This window comes from Carassius carassius, chromosome 5, assembly GCF_963082965.1.
Source record: "Carassius carassius chromosome 5, fCarCar2.1, whole genome shotgun sequence".
Taxonomy (NCBI): domain Eukaryota; kingdom Metazoa; phylum Chordata; class Actinopteri; order Cypriniformes; family Cyprinidae; genus Carassius; species Carassius carassius.
Window position 1 is genome coordinate 18,540,108 of NC_081759.1, and position 14,069 is coordinate 18,554,176.

The following is a 14,069-nucleotide window of genomic DNA, read 5'->3' on the forward strand; positions in this document are numbered from 1 at the left end:
TTTATCTTATTTTATAGTTTCTTTTGTAATAATTGTTTTGAGACATAGAGAATGTTTTGGAGAATGCACCAAGTTTGCAATCCTTCTAATTAATAAAATATCATGGCCTTAATAGACAGTTAAAGATTGTTACACAGTTTTCCCCTGCGATCAGCTAGTAGAGTCTAGCAGTAGAGTATTGGCTTGTTTCCACTGAGCAGTAAGGTTCAGTACATTACAGTACAGTACGCAGTTATTTCCGTTTCCACTGTCAGAAGTTGTGAATGGTACCAAAATAGCGAACTGTACTGTAGCATTTTTTGGTACCCTTCTGTTGGGGTACCTAGCACAGCAAAAGTGTAACTTTTTTGCTGTACTTTCGATCAAATAAATGCAGGCTTGGTGTAAAAAACAATATACATCTTAATGGTTCAAAAACTTTTGACTGGTAGTGTATATATAATATATACCAATTTTTACCAGTTTGTGAAGATGTTTCTTAACCAAAAATGATAACTGCTCCCTCTGTGTCAGTGGCAGTGCGAACACAGATCCGGTAAGACTTTGTCAAAGTTTTATTAGACTCTGGGAATTGTTGTCATTTAGAAATGAGATTGTGTGGGTTTCTGAATTGAGATCGCGATCTTTTAACGATTAGCCATGCAGCTCTTATTCATATGAATGTAATATTTACTGTGCTAATTTATCTGTATCTGATTTAGAACTAGCAGAAATCTGTGAGAAATATAAAGACCCAAAGACAAAAGAACTTATAAAAATTTGCTATTATAGAAGCAATAGCCACGTGGGCAGCGCTGTGTCATATGCCATAGCTGTGCACAAGATTTTTGAGTCTCAGCTCCAGAATTATTAGTTCATTAAAATCAGCGACTAGTCGACTTTGACTCGACTTTCATCACATAAAAGTCGACATTAAAAATCAATAGTCATTCGACCCCAAGTGCATATATTAAGTTTGTTTATGCTTTACATGCCTGGTCATAGGCGGAAATCGCGAGGGGGTCGGGGGGGTCCAGACCCCCCCCTATCTGAGGGTTGTCCCCCCCTGAAATATAATTGAAATATGTGTATTTTAAATAATATAATGATATATAGTTAAACTAATTGTGTAAGTAGTAAAACAATACAAATGCAAACGGAGCAACAACAAAAAAAGTTTTAAACATCTCGAGTTCTCCCTGCTTTGCCTCACATTGGTTTGGTCTACTGCCTGCTCCCGTTTTACCTCACCACCACCACCGACACACACACACAGTCCGGTGCAAGAAAACAACGTGTTTCGGTAGTTGTGGAACTCCATAAGTCAAGCTTACTTAATTCACATTAAACATCGGATGACGCGATTATTTTCTCTTTAATATAGATTATGCTGAGTCATTAATAAATCGTGTCCAAAAATATTATTGCGTACCAATTTACTTTTGTCACCGATGTAGTCTGCGCTGTTAGCGATTTTAACATTTACCTTTGTTTTATACAGGCGTTTACCTAGCTTATTTAATAACATCTTACACACACCCATATACAAGTCTTTTGCGGGTGCGCATTTATATTTTCCCGCGTTCACTGATTTAGTCGGTTTCAGTGGCGGCTCGTCGGGTGAGGCAGGGGAGGCACAGTTTTCCCCCAAATTTTTTGTTGAAAATAAGGACGATTTCATTTTAATAAAATTCACTATTCATTTCAGTTCATGTCTCAGAATGTATATAATTTTGTTTGTAATTTCACAGTGGTAATACCATTACATGAAAGCTCCGCTTTTCTATCACGAATGTGGCGAATCTGCTGATGTAATTACACCGCTAAGTAAAAGAGAAGGGGAAGGGGAGGGGGAGGCCAGGTGAACCAATCAGCATCGAGTGTTCACTTTCAGCGCTGAGGAGTGCTGAGAAAAGTAACATCATAGAGGAGGCTAGCCTCCCTTCTGGAATATCAACCAACCATCATAGAGACGTAAATTACGTGCTAGTAGTTTGAACCTGTTTTTATACAGTCTATGGTTTCTCCCGGAGCGGCTGGGCTGATAATTTACCAAGTATTTATAATGAGTATCGATATTGAATATATTTTCTTTATGGTTTCTGACTAAAAGCCACCAAAAAGGCATTTTAACCTGTTAACCTGCACCAGAACGCCCTCGTCCTCAAAGCCTCTCCACTCACACGTGTCAGTGATTATGAATAGATTAAATGAAACAGGAAAAATTTAATCTTGACAAACTATGTATCATTATAAAGATCTAAGCCTCAAGCATCGACGACAGATCGCTGTTTTTCAATGGAAAGCTTATAAAGACTGTATTTGCTACATTTGTGTAAGCAGTACACACAAAAAAAATAAGCAATGAAAACGCTGTACATACTAGTGATGGCCGATTCGTGAACGAATCGTTCAATTTAACCGGCTCTTCTTAGTGAACTGGTTGAACCAATTCACCAAATCGAACTGAATCGTTTGAAACGGTTCACGTCTCCAATAAGCATTAATCCACAAATTACTTAAGATTTGACTGACACTCCCTCTGAGTCAGAATAAACCAATATCCCGGAGTAATTCATTTACTCAAACAGTACACTGACTGAACTGCTGTGTAGACCGAACTGAAGATGAACACCGAGCCGAGCCAGATGACGAACGAACACGCCCTCTGCTGGAGCAGTTCTCGTTCTCGAGTCAAGAGCCGGTTGCATTGGTGTTCGGATCACCAGTACACTGAACTGAGAATCGTTTCTGTCGGACGCGTCCGATTTGAGAACCGATGAGCTGATTCTCGTTCTCGAGTCAAGAACCGGTTGCAGCGGTTTTCGGATCACCAGTACACTCAACGAAAACCGTTTCTTTCGGACGCGTCCGATTTGAGAACCGATGAACTGATGCTACTGCGCATGCGTGTAAAGTATTTCGGAAAGTGTGATAAAATATCTATATACATTTTTATTATTATTATTATTATTTATTTTTTTAAGATGAATGTTTCTAATCTGTATATTGTAGATTATGAATAGGCCAGAGGGGGTTTCAGGGAAGTTTGACAATAATTAAGAACTCTAAAGACTCTGTTTAATAGGAATAAGGGATGATTTATGAAATATGTGTACTGTATTTATAGCTAATGATGACACATTCACAAATTGAGTTTGTAGTAAACAGAACATGAACACGAGTAGAGCCGCTGATTAGGCTATGAACTGCAGCACGTGCCGGTTAGAGTGTTTCTCGTTCTCGAGTCAAGAACCGGTTGCATCGGTTTTCGGGTCATCAGTACACTGAACCAAAACCGTTTCTTTCGGACGTGTCCGTTTTGAGAACAGAGGAGAGCTGATGATACTGCGCATGCGTGATTCAGCGTAGGGATGGGACGATAACCGGTTTTATCGATAACCGTGATAAAATGTGCTGAAGGTTAGTAATATCGTTTAAAAATGAATTATCATTAAAACCGTGTTTGATTATCGCGGTTTTAATAACTCGCTATTAAATCATGTCCAGCCAGCAACAGTCTGACGCAAGCGCAGCGCACAATGTTTTTTTGTTTTTTTTCGAGAAGGAATGGCGAAAGTCAGTGACTTTTCTATGCTTCTACACTTTTCATTGTAAGGAAGGAAATGCCACAGAATTTAATCTTTCTTTAAATTAAGTGCATAGAGTTGCTTGTTTTATTAGTTGTTTGTTGATTATTAAATATAAAACTTGCTGAAATGTTTTCAGTGTGAGCATCAACTATTTTTGAACACTTTCATCTCGTTTCAACAAAACCGTGATAATATTGATAATCGTGGTAATTTTAGTCACTATAATCGTGATATTAAATTTTGATACCGTCCCATCCCTGATTCAGCGTGAAGCCGACTGACTCACAGAACCGAACTGATTCTTTTGGTATTTGATTCTGAACTGATTCTGTGCTAATGTTATGAGCGCGGGTAAACCGAGGGCTTGAATGAAGGGGCAATCTGGCGAAGTAAGTTCATTTAATAACAAATACATCGCAATGGTTTATGTATAGTGGTTTCTGCGCTGATGACACCTAATTTATTTACTTTATATCTTCAAGACTTAAATCCTCATATGCACATTATTGCTGTTACTGTATTTGGGTGCGTTGTTGCAAAACTTAATTATAAACTTTTCATGATTATGAGGTTTTTAACTGACTAAAGTTATGATTACTGATTTTATATATTTGAATGTTTGATAGACGTGACGCCATAACGTCATCGCCAATGACGTCATTACGTCGAGCGTAAAAGAACCGGTGAACCGTTTTTTTCAACCGGTTTATTGAATCGAACCGTCTGAAAGGAACCGGTTCGCGGAAAAGAATCGAACTTCCCATCACTAGTACATACCAGATCCGTCGTAATAACGAGTCATAAACACATCCACAGCTGTAAATCCCGGTTTAGTTAGGAAGGTAAGGGTCCACTGAACGACATCTCATGAAGCACGTTTAGTCCAACGAAGCAATAACGTTGTAATATGGATCATAATTCCTTTGTTTACATTTCATTTCTTCAGCGACAGAATTGTTTGCGTCCGTTATGGAGTAACTCACGGTCGGAAACTGCGTCTTGGTAGTAAAAACACGGCATGGTTTTGCAGCGTACAGTGTCACAAACAGAATGAGGCGATCCACCGGAAAAAAGAATGAATGAAAAATAGGCGGAAGATAGTTTATTTGAATTTGGCGCTCTCTCCTGAGAGCTGGTGACGCGCTCTGACGCACCTGATGCTGATGGAGGCAGAACTTACAGCGATCGCATTTTCCTTTCTTTCTTTTAATTTTAGACAGTTTTTATATATATGAGAGTGTGTTTTATGTTGAATGTGAATGTATCTGCATGATTACCATCTGTTTGAGTGCAAATCAGCCCAAATCAGCTTGCTATTACTGTATGATCACCAGTGTTGGGTATAGTTACTTTGGAAAGTAGTTAGTTAGGTTACAATGTTACCATCAATTAAAAGTAATCAGTTATGATACAGCGTTACCTATTCATAAAAGTAACGCGTTAGAGTACTCATGCGTTACCAAAAATTAAAAGCCGTTTGCAGCGGCTCACACATGACAGACACAGCCCCCGGCCCCTTTAAATGCACCTAGAAGTCGTGACTCCCGACAATGAATAACGTCAGTCATCCGACTAAATTAACACTGCAGGATAACAATAACAGGAAAGACAGTCAGCAATAGGCTATTCCACATGGCGTTTTTATTTATTTATTATCACAGAACATATTATTAATCAAAATTCGCACATAACGTTACCCAGCCCGGGTAGCCTAGGCTACTGTATATTATGAGCACCACAAGATAACTCCTGATTTTTCTTTAACTTTAAATAATGCAGTTATCAAAGTACAAGTATGCTTACTTGTAAACACAACCTTAAACAGGCTTGCAGATTTAAATCCATTTAGAAATGATGAACAACCAGCCAGCCAACGATCTAACAGAAATTAACAGCTTCCTGTCAAACAAAAATGATAACAAACCGAACTATTTAATATAGTTAATCTAATATAACATCATAGAGTGCAGTTGTTCTCCAGATATTAGCATAATAAATGTGATTTAGATTTTTATAAAAATTGAATAAACAAGAAGTTAATATTAAGTGCATTTTAGGCACCATATTGCCTGTTTTAGCCCTATTTCACCAACGAAAAAATTGAAAACTAAGCTACAGCAGTAACAGCACTTATTTTGAGAAACACACTGAGGAGGTGTTTCCTAACTGAGTGAATCCACTTTTGGAACAAATCAGTCATTGATGTAATAAATTATTATTTTTTGTCCCCCCCCCCCCCTCACTTTCACGTCTATACCGATCTCACTATACAGTTGTGTGGGGGTGTATGTCTAAGAGTGTGTATGCCTTCATTTTGCTAGGCATGGCAAATGTTTATAAATATGCATGTTTTAATTATAACTGTGAAGCAACAACTTTGCTATTAAATGTGCTATATAAATAAATAAAAGTTGAAGTTAAGTTCAAATTCCATTGTATTTTGGTGGCTTGATTGTGTAAACAACTTCAAAAACATTGCAAAAAAAAATTGTTTTGAAGAATGTTTTGGTCAATTTAGTCAGCTTTTTCATTGAACCAGAAAGAAACTTTGAGAAGGATGATAATGGAACGGTCTCCATGCAATAGTAAGGCTTTCCTCTCTGTACACATATCCTTAAGTACAATTTTGCCTATTTTATTGGTGTCCCCTTCAAAACTTGCTCGTAAGAAATGTTATGTTTATTGTCCCCCCCAACATTTAGATGAGATTTTCACCCCTGCCTGTAATGTCTTCTGCCACTGAGAGAAACCTGCTTTGTCCAATCATATCTCAGAGTACAGTATGTCCCATCCAATACTAGATCTCAGTTCTTCTCTTTCAGATCCTAGCTGATGTGACAGAATTCTTCAAACACTTTTTTTTGTATTTAGCAAAGCATAAGAACTGACTAATATTTGTCTTATGTGAGCATGATTCAGGCAGTGTCAGCCCACTGCAATTTTTGCAATATTTGTTTTCCTCTTCCAAAGCTAGTTAGACTCATAAAAGTGACATTTAGATTATTTCATCTCCCAATGATACTAAACTCACTCAACTCAGTGTGGGTGGATTTAGGAAATATGGAAAGGGTTCAAAGGTTGAGATCTGACTCAGAAGCTCACCTAAAAGTGTTTTCAGATGCATATGAATTTAAACTGTATTCTTTGTTAAAGAGATGCTCCCCTCCATTCTGCTTGTTTATACTTTAAACAGTGTATTTTAATGCATATAATACTGTAAATGTGAATTATTGTCATTGCTGCCTTTATGGAAAGTCCTTGTAAAATGTATATACCGTAAGTGTGTGATCCATCTATTATAGACAGAGATTGAAAGTGACCAAATTTGATGATTAATCACACAATGCTGTCCCATTTGACCTTGACAACTCCCAATACAAAGACACAAATACAAAAACATAGTACAGATGTCTACAGTACCTACTGTAATCACTCCATCACCCGCTGCTCTATTTCTCTCATATTCTCTCATATTACTCTGGTCCTTTTCCTCTCAGTCCAGCAGGATGAATGTATGGGAAATCAGTAGTTATATTGATCGAGAGGGGTTTATTCTGAGACTGACTGTGTGAAGGGCATCTTGAACTCAAATTAGTATGCAAGTGTCTGTGCTGAGATGTGCTTCAAGGTTGTGATTGGATGTCACAATCTAAAGCGACTGTCCTGGGCTGCATCTCTCAAAAGCATTGTTAGTCTGAGTAGCTCATAGAGAGCACTGGTGCCAATGCTTTTGGGAAATGAAGACCTGATTGGTTCCCTTCCAGATCCAATCAGCTGGGATTGGTTAGGATTTGTGAGGTAGAATGAGCTAAAGTCCACTGAGTAGGGACTAGAATAGAAACTGCCTAGCACCAATGCAATTAAAACACTTACAGTAACCATTCATTTAGTAAAACTCTCATCACAACCCTTGCACCCACTTAACAAGACTGTAGCAACCACAAAGAACACTGTAGCATCTGCCTAACAAGCACCAGGACAACAATCCTGAACAGCATATCCCATAGTAACCACTAGGGCTGGACAATATATCGACTACCTAGCAACTACCTAGTGACCAAACAGAACACCATAACTCATAGCAAGGACCTAGCAATGCCCTAGCAACCGACTAGCACGATGCAACAACCACAAAGAACACCCTAGCAACTACCTAGTGACCAAACAGAACACCATAACTCATAGCAAGGACCTAGCAATGCCCTAGCAACCGACTAGCATGATGTAACAACCACAAAGAACACCCTAGCAAATACCTAGTGACCAAACAGAACACCATAACTCATAGCAACTGACTATCAATGTCCTAGCGACCAACCAACAACACCATAGTGACCACAAAGAACATCTTAGCAACTTCCTAGCGCCCATCCTTAACACTGTATGCCATAGCAACCACCTAGCAGTGTTCTAGCAACCACAAATAACACACTAGCATATTTCTAAAAACCACCCAGGAAAATGCAAAATGCTTGCACTCAGTCAGAAGATGTAACAACCGCAGCACCATTCCAACCACCCCAACATTGTGCTGACATGTTTTGCACAGACAAGCAAAATGACACATATTTTGCACCAAATCCAACATACAAAATGCTGATAAAGCCAGGGTTCTAAATTAACACCCGCCAACCTGCCAAATGCGGGTTAAAATTAATTTTGGTGGGTGTTAATTAAAACTTACTAGCCAGTTTGGCTGGTGATCCATGGCATGAGGCTCTGTTCTCGGTCATTTATCCCCCTGGCAGCACTTCCTACATTTCCCATGAACACTGTGCTGTAAAGCTACGTGATGACGTTTCATATGCCCATTGGCTGCACGCAGTTTGCAGTTAAACCAGCGCGAAAAAACATGGAAACGAATAGAGCGTCCATCAGAAAACACAAGGAAGAAGAACGAATGGAGCCAGAGCAGGGAACATAGATTGAAAGAGGAGGGAGTTAGCTATTAAAGAAAAAAATTAAGATTAAACTAAATGCGGCGGTGGTTGGGACAGATTTCTGGGGGCGAAAAGAGGAACGAGGCAGGGGATGAGGATATTACGGAGCCCCGCACGTCACCTGTAGGAGAAAAAACAATCAATCCGTGGCGACGGTTTTGCAATCCGTCCCCTCAGTTTATAAACCGTACTCACAAATTCATAAACTGTTCCTTCGGTTTAACAAACCGTGCCCACGAATTTCCAATCCGTGCGCTCAGATTTTGTAAACCGCACCCTTGGTTTTTGAATCTGTATCCACGAATTCATAATCCGTGCACACACTTTCGCAATCCGTTCCCATGGATTTGTAAACCGTACTCACAGATTCATGCAGCAAGCTCCTACGTGTTAACATACAGTTTTAATGAATATTATTATGTGGAATGGGTCTACAGCAAAGTGTCTTAAGTGATTCTCTATCAAGTGTAGTATGAGGTGGAATACAAAGATTTAATAAGAAAGATGAGACAAAACAAGCAATTTCGTGGTGGGAACTAATAATTTAAAATTTGAGTCAGTGTATATTTTGTTGTATGCATTGTACTTAATATGTGTTTTTCATGCCAACAATGTTAATAAAATGATCAAATGCATTCAGTGGCACTCGTAATTTGTTATTTTTACCAAAAAAAACAAAAAATGGCTAGTGGAAATTCACATTGGCTGGTGATCAAAAAAGTTAATTTAGAACCCTGGATAATGCCATTTGAAGGCTAGTGCAAATGAACACTGGCATGAGAGAGACCAGACTGATTACTGCTTTTATATCTTAATTGATAAATGATGCTGTACTAGTTTAGCTCACTTCTCTGTTCTGCTCCTCAAACCTTTCTTTCTACTCTCTCTCTCTACTGTAATCCATCAGCCTTGCAGAGGCTCGTGGGAAATATGCCCTGTCAGAGAGCTCTGCTCTGTTGTGATGTGATACTGTAATTGAATGAATTGAGCATGAGTAAGAAGGGACTGCTGGGAATCATTGTCCATTAAAGTGAAAGACAGCAGGATCACCATAGGACCTGTCGTAACCCTGTCAGACAATGAAGATGTGAACGTGCAGGATTCTTCCACTAGTACTGTCAAAGAAATGATAGACAAAGCTCTTTCCTGATCATTGCTCACAAGACTGTGTGTGTCAGTGCACTTTTGGAAATTGTATGTAGCAGTGCTCCTTGTGTGTACCTGGTACTTCTTGGAAGACAGTAGTCTAATTTTGATAAGTTGCAAGCGGAAGCAGAATCACTTTTGGAATGATTTTTTAAAGATGACTTTAAAAGAGCTTGTGCATTTATATGTTAGGACGCAGAATGTTATCATCTGTTGGTGTGAACTCTTATTTAAACGGGTGTTTAAAATGGTACTTTTACTACACTGATGAATTTTGTTCCTTGTTTTAGTGGATAATGCTGCAGAAATGCTGCTCGAGTGGGAGATACAGCTTCAGTTCAGGATGAATAACATTCACCATTTTAACTATTAAACCGTTAGCTCACCCAAAAATGAAAACTCAGTCTGTGGAAAAAAATACTATTAACATGGTTACCAACATTCTTTAAAATATCTTCTTTTGTGTTCAACACAGGAAAGAAATTCACACAGGTTTGGAATAACTTGAGTAAATAATTAAATAATTTTTGGGTGAACTGTCTCTTTAAATAAAATCTAACAGCCATATATATTTACAAAGATAATGTTGCATTTAGGGCTGCACGATAAACCAAAATGAAATCGAAATTGCAAATATGGACCTCCAAGTATGCCCCACAAAAGAAACCCAGGAAATCCCTGCAGCGGTTGCTGAATAAACAGAAGATATAAATGCTTTCATTGATTCAATGTGACTAATAAACACACGACTACAGCAATATATGGTTTATCTGAGTTCTTCTTACTATAATTCTCATTATAATGAAATATATCAATAATGCAATGCTAATCGCCTTTATCACTGCTTAGAATACTATGAAATATGTTGCGTGCCTTATTCTGTGTAGAAGCCACATCATCTCGCAGAAGGGTTTATTTCAAACACTGGGCTGACGTTATGAAGTGAGTAAAAACAAGTTATTTTCACGTGAAAACTTCCACATAAAAATAAAAAACAGTTAGCCTGCCCCGGACCAGGTTAGTTTCCCAGCACAATTTGTCACACTGACTGAGCTTGATCTACTGTATGTTAAATTTGCTTTATGAAACCAAATCATTTGACATTGAGTCAGACTAACTGAAATAAGCCTGGCTTACTTGGTAAACTTGTTTTATGAAACAGGCCTGTTGGGGGTTAGAAGTCAGAAGACACTTAATTTATGATTTGTTTTTAGGGATGCACAATACTATTGTACCAGTATTGCAATCGGTCAATAATGGCTTTAAATTTAAATATCGGCATTGGCCTGATATGAAAAATGAAGCCTATATGTCTTGCCGATAAGAGGAATACATTAACTCACAAGTGCTCAGGGTGTGCTAGCGATTAAATCAAGTCAGCAGTGTGGCTCATTTTTGAAGCAAAGTTTTGACTAATGGTGATTAGATTCACTGTTTTGGATCACCGCATTTAAACTGAGAATGCATGTACAGAATGCGTTCCGGTGTGTGATAGAGTAGCACATGCAGTGGCAGCCTCCCCCGGGTCCTAAAGCCCATTCAGTAAGGAGTTTTAATTCTGTTGGGGGCACTGTTGGCCTACTTCTAATAAAATGAAATGAGCATAAATGGCTGCCCACTGCTCTGGGTGTGTGTTCACAGTGTGTGTGTGTTCACAGTGTGTGTGTGTTCACTGCTGTGTGTGTGCACTTTGGATGGGTTAAATGCAGAGCACGAATTCTGAGTATGGGTCATCATACTTGGCTGTATGTCACGTCACTTTCACTGAGGTTACCACTGCATCTTTATGAAAATAAACTAATTAATAAAATGCAGCAATTGAATGTAATTTATTTAAAGTTATTTTCAAATCTTCAATGTACTTTCAATATAATTTTTTTGTTTATTTAATTCTAACAAATAAGTTATTGTTAAAACGATCATATTGCATCGAATCACATTGTGTTGAATCTAATGAGTTGGATAAATGGAACAGAATAGCAGAAGCTTGGACATGGGTGTATGGTATGAGGTATTCATATCCCACTGCAATGTTCAGAATCACAGATGTGGCTAGAGGGAGGGCATGATACTGTGAGCTGACAGATATGCGTTTCCTTCTCTCTCAATCTGTCAGCTTATTGAGAGTGTGTGGATTTACAGAGAGTAGAACTAAAGACATAAACTGAATCTCCTCTCAGTGTTTGCATTCATTTGTCCTGGATGCTCATGTTTGTGAAGAGATGATGCTATTATCTGTAGTGACTGGCTGCTCAGTCAGCTGTGTAATAGAGTTTGGGGAAGGGTGTTTCTTCATTTATTTTTTCTCTTTGGGTTTGTTTGGAGCATTTGTATGATTGGAAGTATGAGTGTTTTTTTTAGTTGAGATCTTATAAATCTTACTGTATAAAAGGTTATTTCATGACTTATGATGACTCTATCAATAATCCTTTAATGTTTGTTTTTGCAGCTCTCCTCTACAAGCCTATTGACCGCGTGACTCGCAGCACTCTAGTCTTGCATGTGAGTTTCTCTCTTTAAAAATGTATACGTCTATTGATTGCATGTCGTCAGGTTTAAAACTGTAAGGTCACCTTTACTAAGACAAATTCACATGCTGTTATGTTTGTACTCTATTTGTACAATATGAGTCTTATAATTTAACCAAGTTAATTAATTCAATAGAGATTTGGCACTGTCATTAATAAAACACTTGATTTGTTAACTTGAAAGATTTTCTTTGCATGTTAATTATTTGCTTATTTTCTGTGATGACATTTTGGCCTTGTCCAGATGTTGACCTGTAATCCGTAATTAAGTGTGATCTTTGCCATAAAGAGGCACTCCAACTATCAAACTCTACTGTGTAAAGATCAACATATGCTATACCAGTAACAACATGTCAAAACCACTTTTCTTCATGAATCTCAAGGATATTCAAAATCCAGATATATATCATTAAAACTGGTAAAACCTGCATGAGAGGAATCTTAAAAAAAATCAAACCTATTCAAATAGAAATCTGACATATATTTCAAACACATTTAGCCTTAGTGAGCATAAGATTTTTTTTTTTAAATAAACTGTAGTGTAGGTTTATCTTATTTCTTTTTATTTATTAATAGTTGGATTGTCACTTAAAGAATAAACATACTGTAAATCTCAGATATGTTATCTGTTTTTCAGGACTTGTTGAAACACACTCCTAAGGATCACCCAGACTTCCCTCTGCTTCAGGATGCTCTGAGAATATCCCAGAACTTCCTGTCCAGCATCAATGAAGAGATCGACCCGCGCAGGACTGCCGTGACCACACCGAAGGGAGAGGTGTGTGACTCTGTGTGTCTCTACCAACAGAGAAAGATGATACAATATACTGAATTTTACAAAATCAGTTCTCTGCTGTGTATGCAAAATTATAGAATGAGGCATTTCTAAGACAGTTGAGGTGTCAGTCCTTTTATAAGAGTGTTTTCACACCTACTTTATTAATAGCTTTTAAATTTGGCACCTGGTATGTGTACTTAGTTTCAGTTTGTGGCCTTTATGTTGCATTCGTTCCCACTGCACCAGATGCACTTTTACCTACAGCAAAACCATCAGTCCAAGACCACCTCAGTTGAGTCTCAATTTATTAAAAGAATCACATTTTCTTTTCTGTTACCTGACTATTGAATTAATCAAATAAACAATCAACAGATTAATCAATTATGAGCTGCAATCATTCAGGGGTGCGTTTTGTGCTTTATCAATAGTGTCATGAACTCACATACCACTGTGTGATGTAATTCAAAACCTGAAACAGAAGATGCTACCTTCTCCTCATTCTCCTGCATTGTTGGGCATGTTTTCAACATGACAATGACTGTATACAGTACATTCTCCCAAACTTAACACTCTTGGGCACCTTTGGGGGATTCTGTAGAGATGAGTTGAGAAACACTCACCATTTAAGACCAGGGCATTTAAGGAGGTTCTCCTCCAGGAGTTAAACAGGACAGATGTGACCATTTTTCATGAACTTGTACATTTTGTGCAAAGAAAGATCAGAGCAGTGTATTTAAAATTATGGAGGACACACAAAATACTAGAATATTATATATTTGTTGAATTAAATCTAGGGTGTACTCATTTCCGCAAGCCTTAATTTAAACAAAACTGGTTAATTTACTTATTTTACAGATGTCAATTACATATATTTCTCTTCTTTTATGAAGTATATGATTATTACCTTTCAGTTTTTCCATCGTTTAATTAATTGTATTAGTGATCGTAACGGAAATATATATTCTGTATTTGTTCAGAAGGGGTGTAGTCATTTATGGGAAAAAAAGATATAGATTGAATGACAACACACGCGCTGCAAATACTCACAACAAATTCAAATAAAGAAACGCGATGCAAATAGTCACAACACAACCAAACAAAGAAA

General features: G+C 37.8%; 1 protein-coding gene across 4 annotated transcripts in view; it reads left to right on the forward strand.

The window, feature by feature from the left end:
* The window catches only part of abr (ABR activator of RhoGEF and GTPase), a 208,009-nt gene that overhangs the window by 114,070 nt on the left and 79,870 nt on the right, over positions 1–14,069 (forward strand). For all 4 annotated transcript variants that reach the window (XM_059549969.1, XM_059549970.1, XM_059549971.1 and 1 more), the window contains 2 exons: positions 12,108–12,160; positions 12,824–12,964. In XM_059549969.1, coding sequence (XP_059405952.1) covers positions 12,108–12,160; positions 12,824–12,964 — 194 coding nt within the window. The remainder of the gene's footprint in view (positions 1–12,107; positions 12,161–12,823; positions 12,965–14,069) is intronic.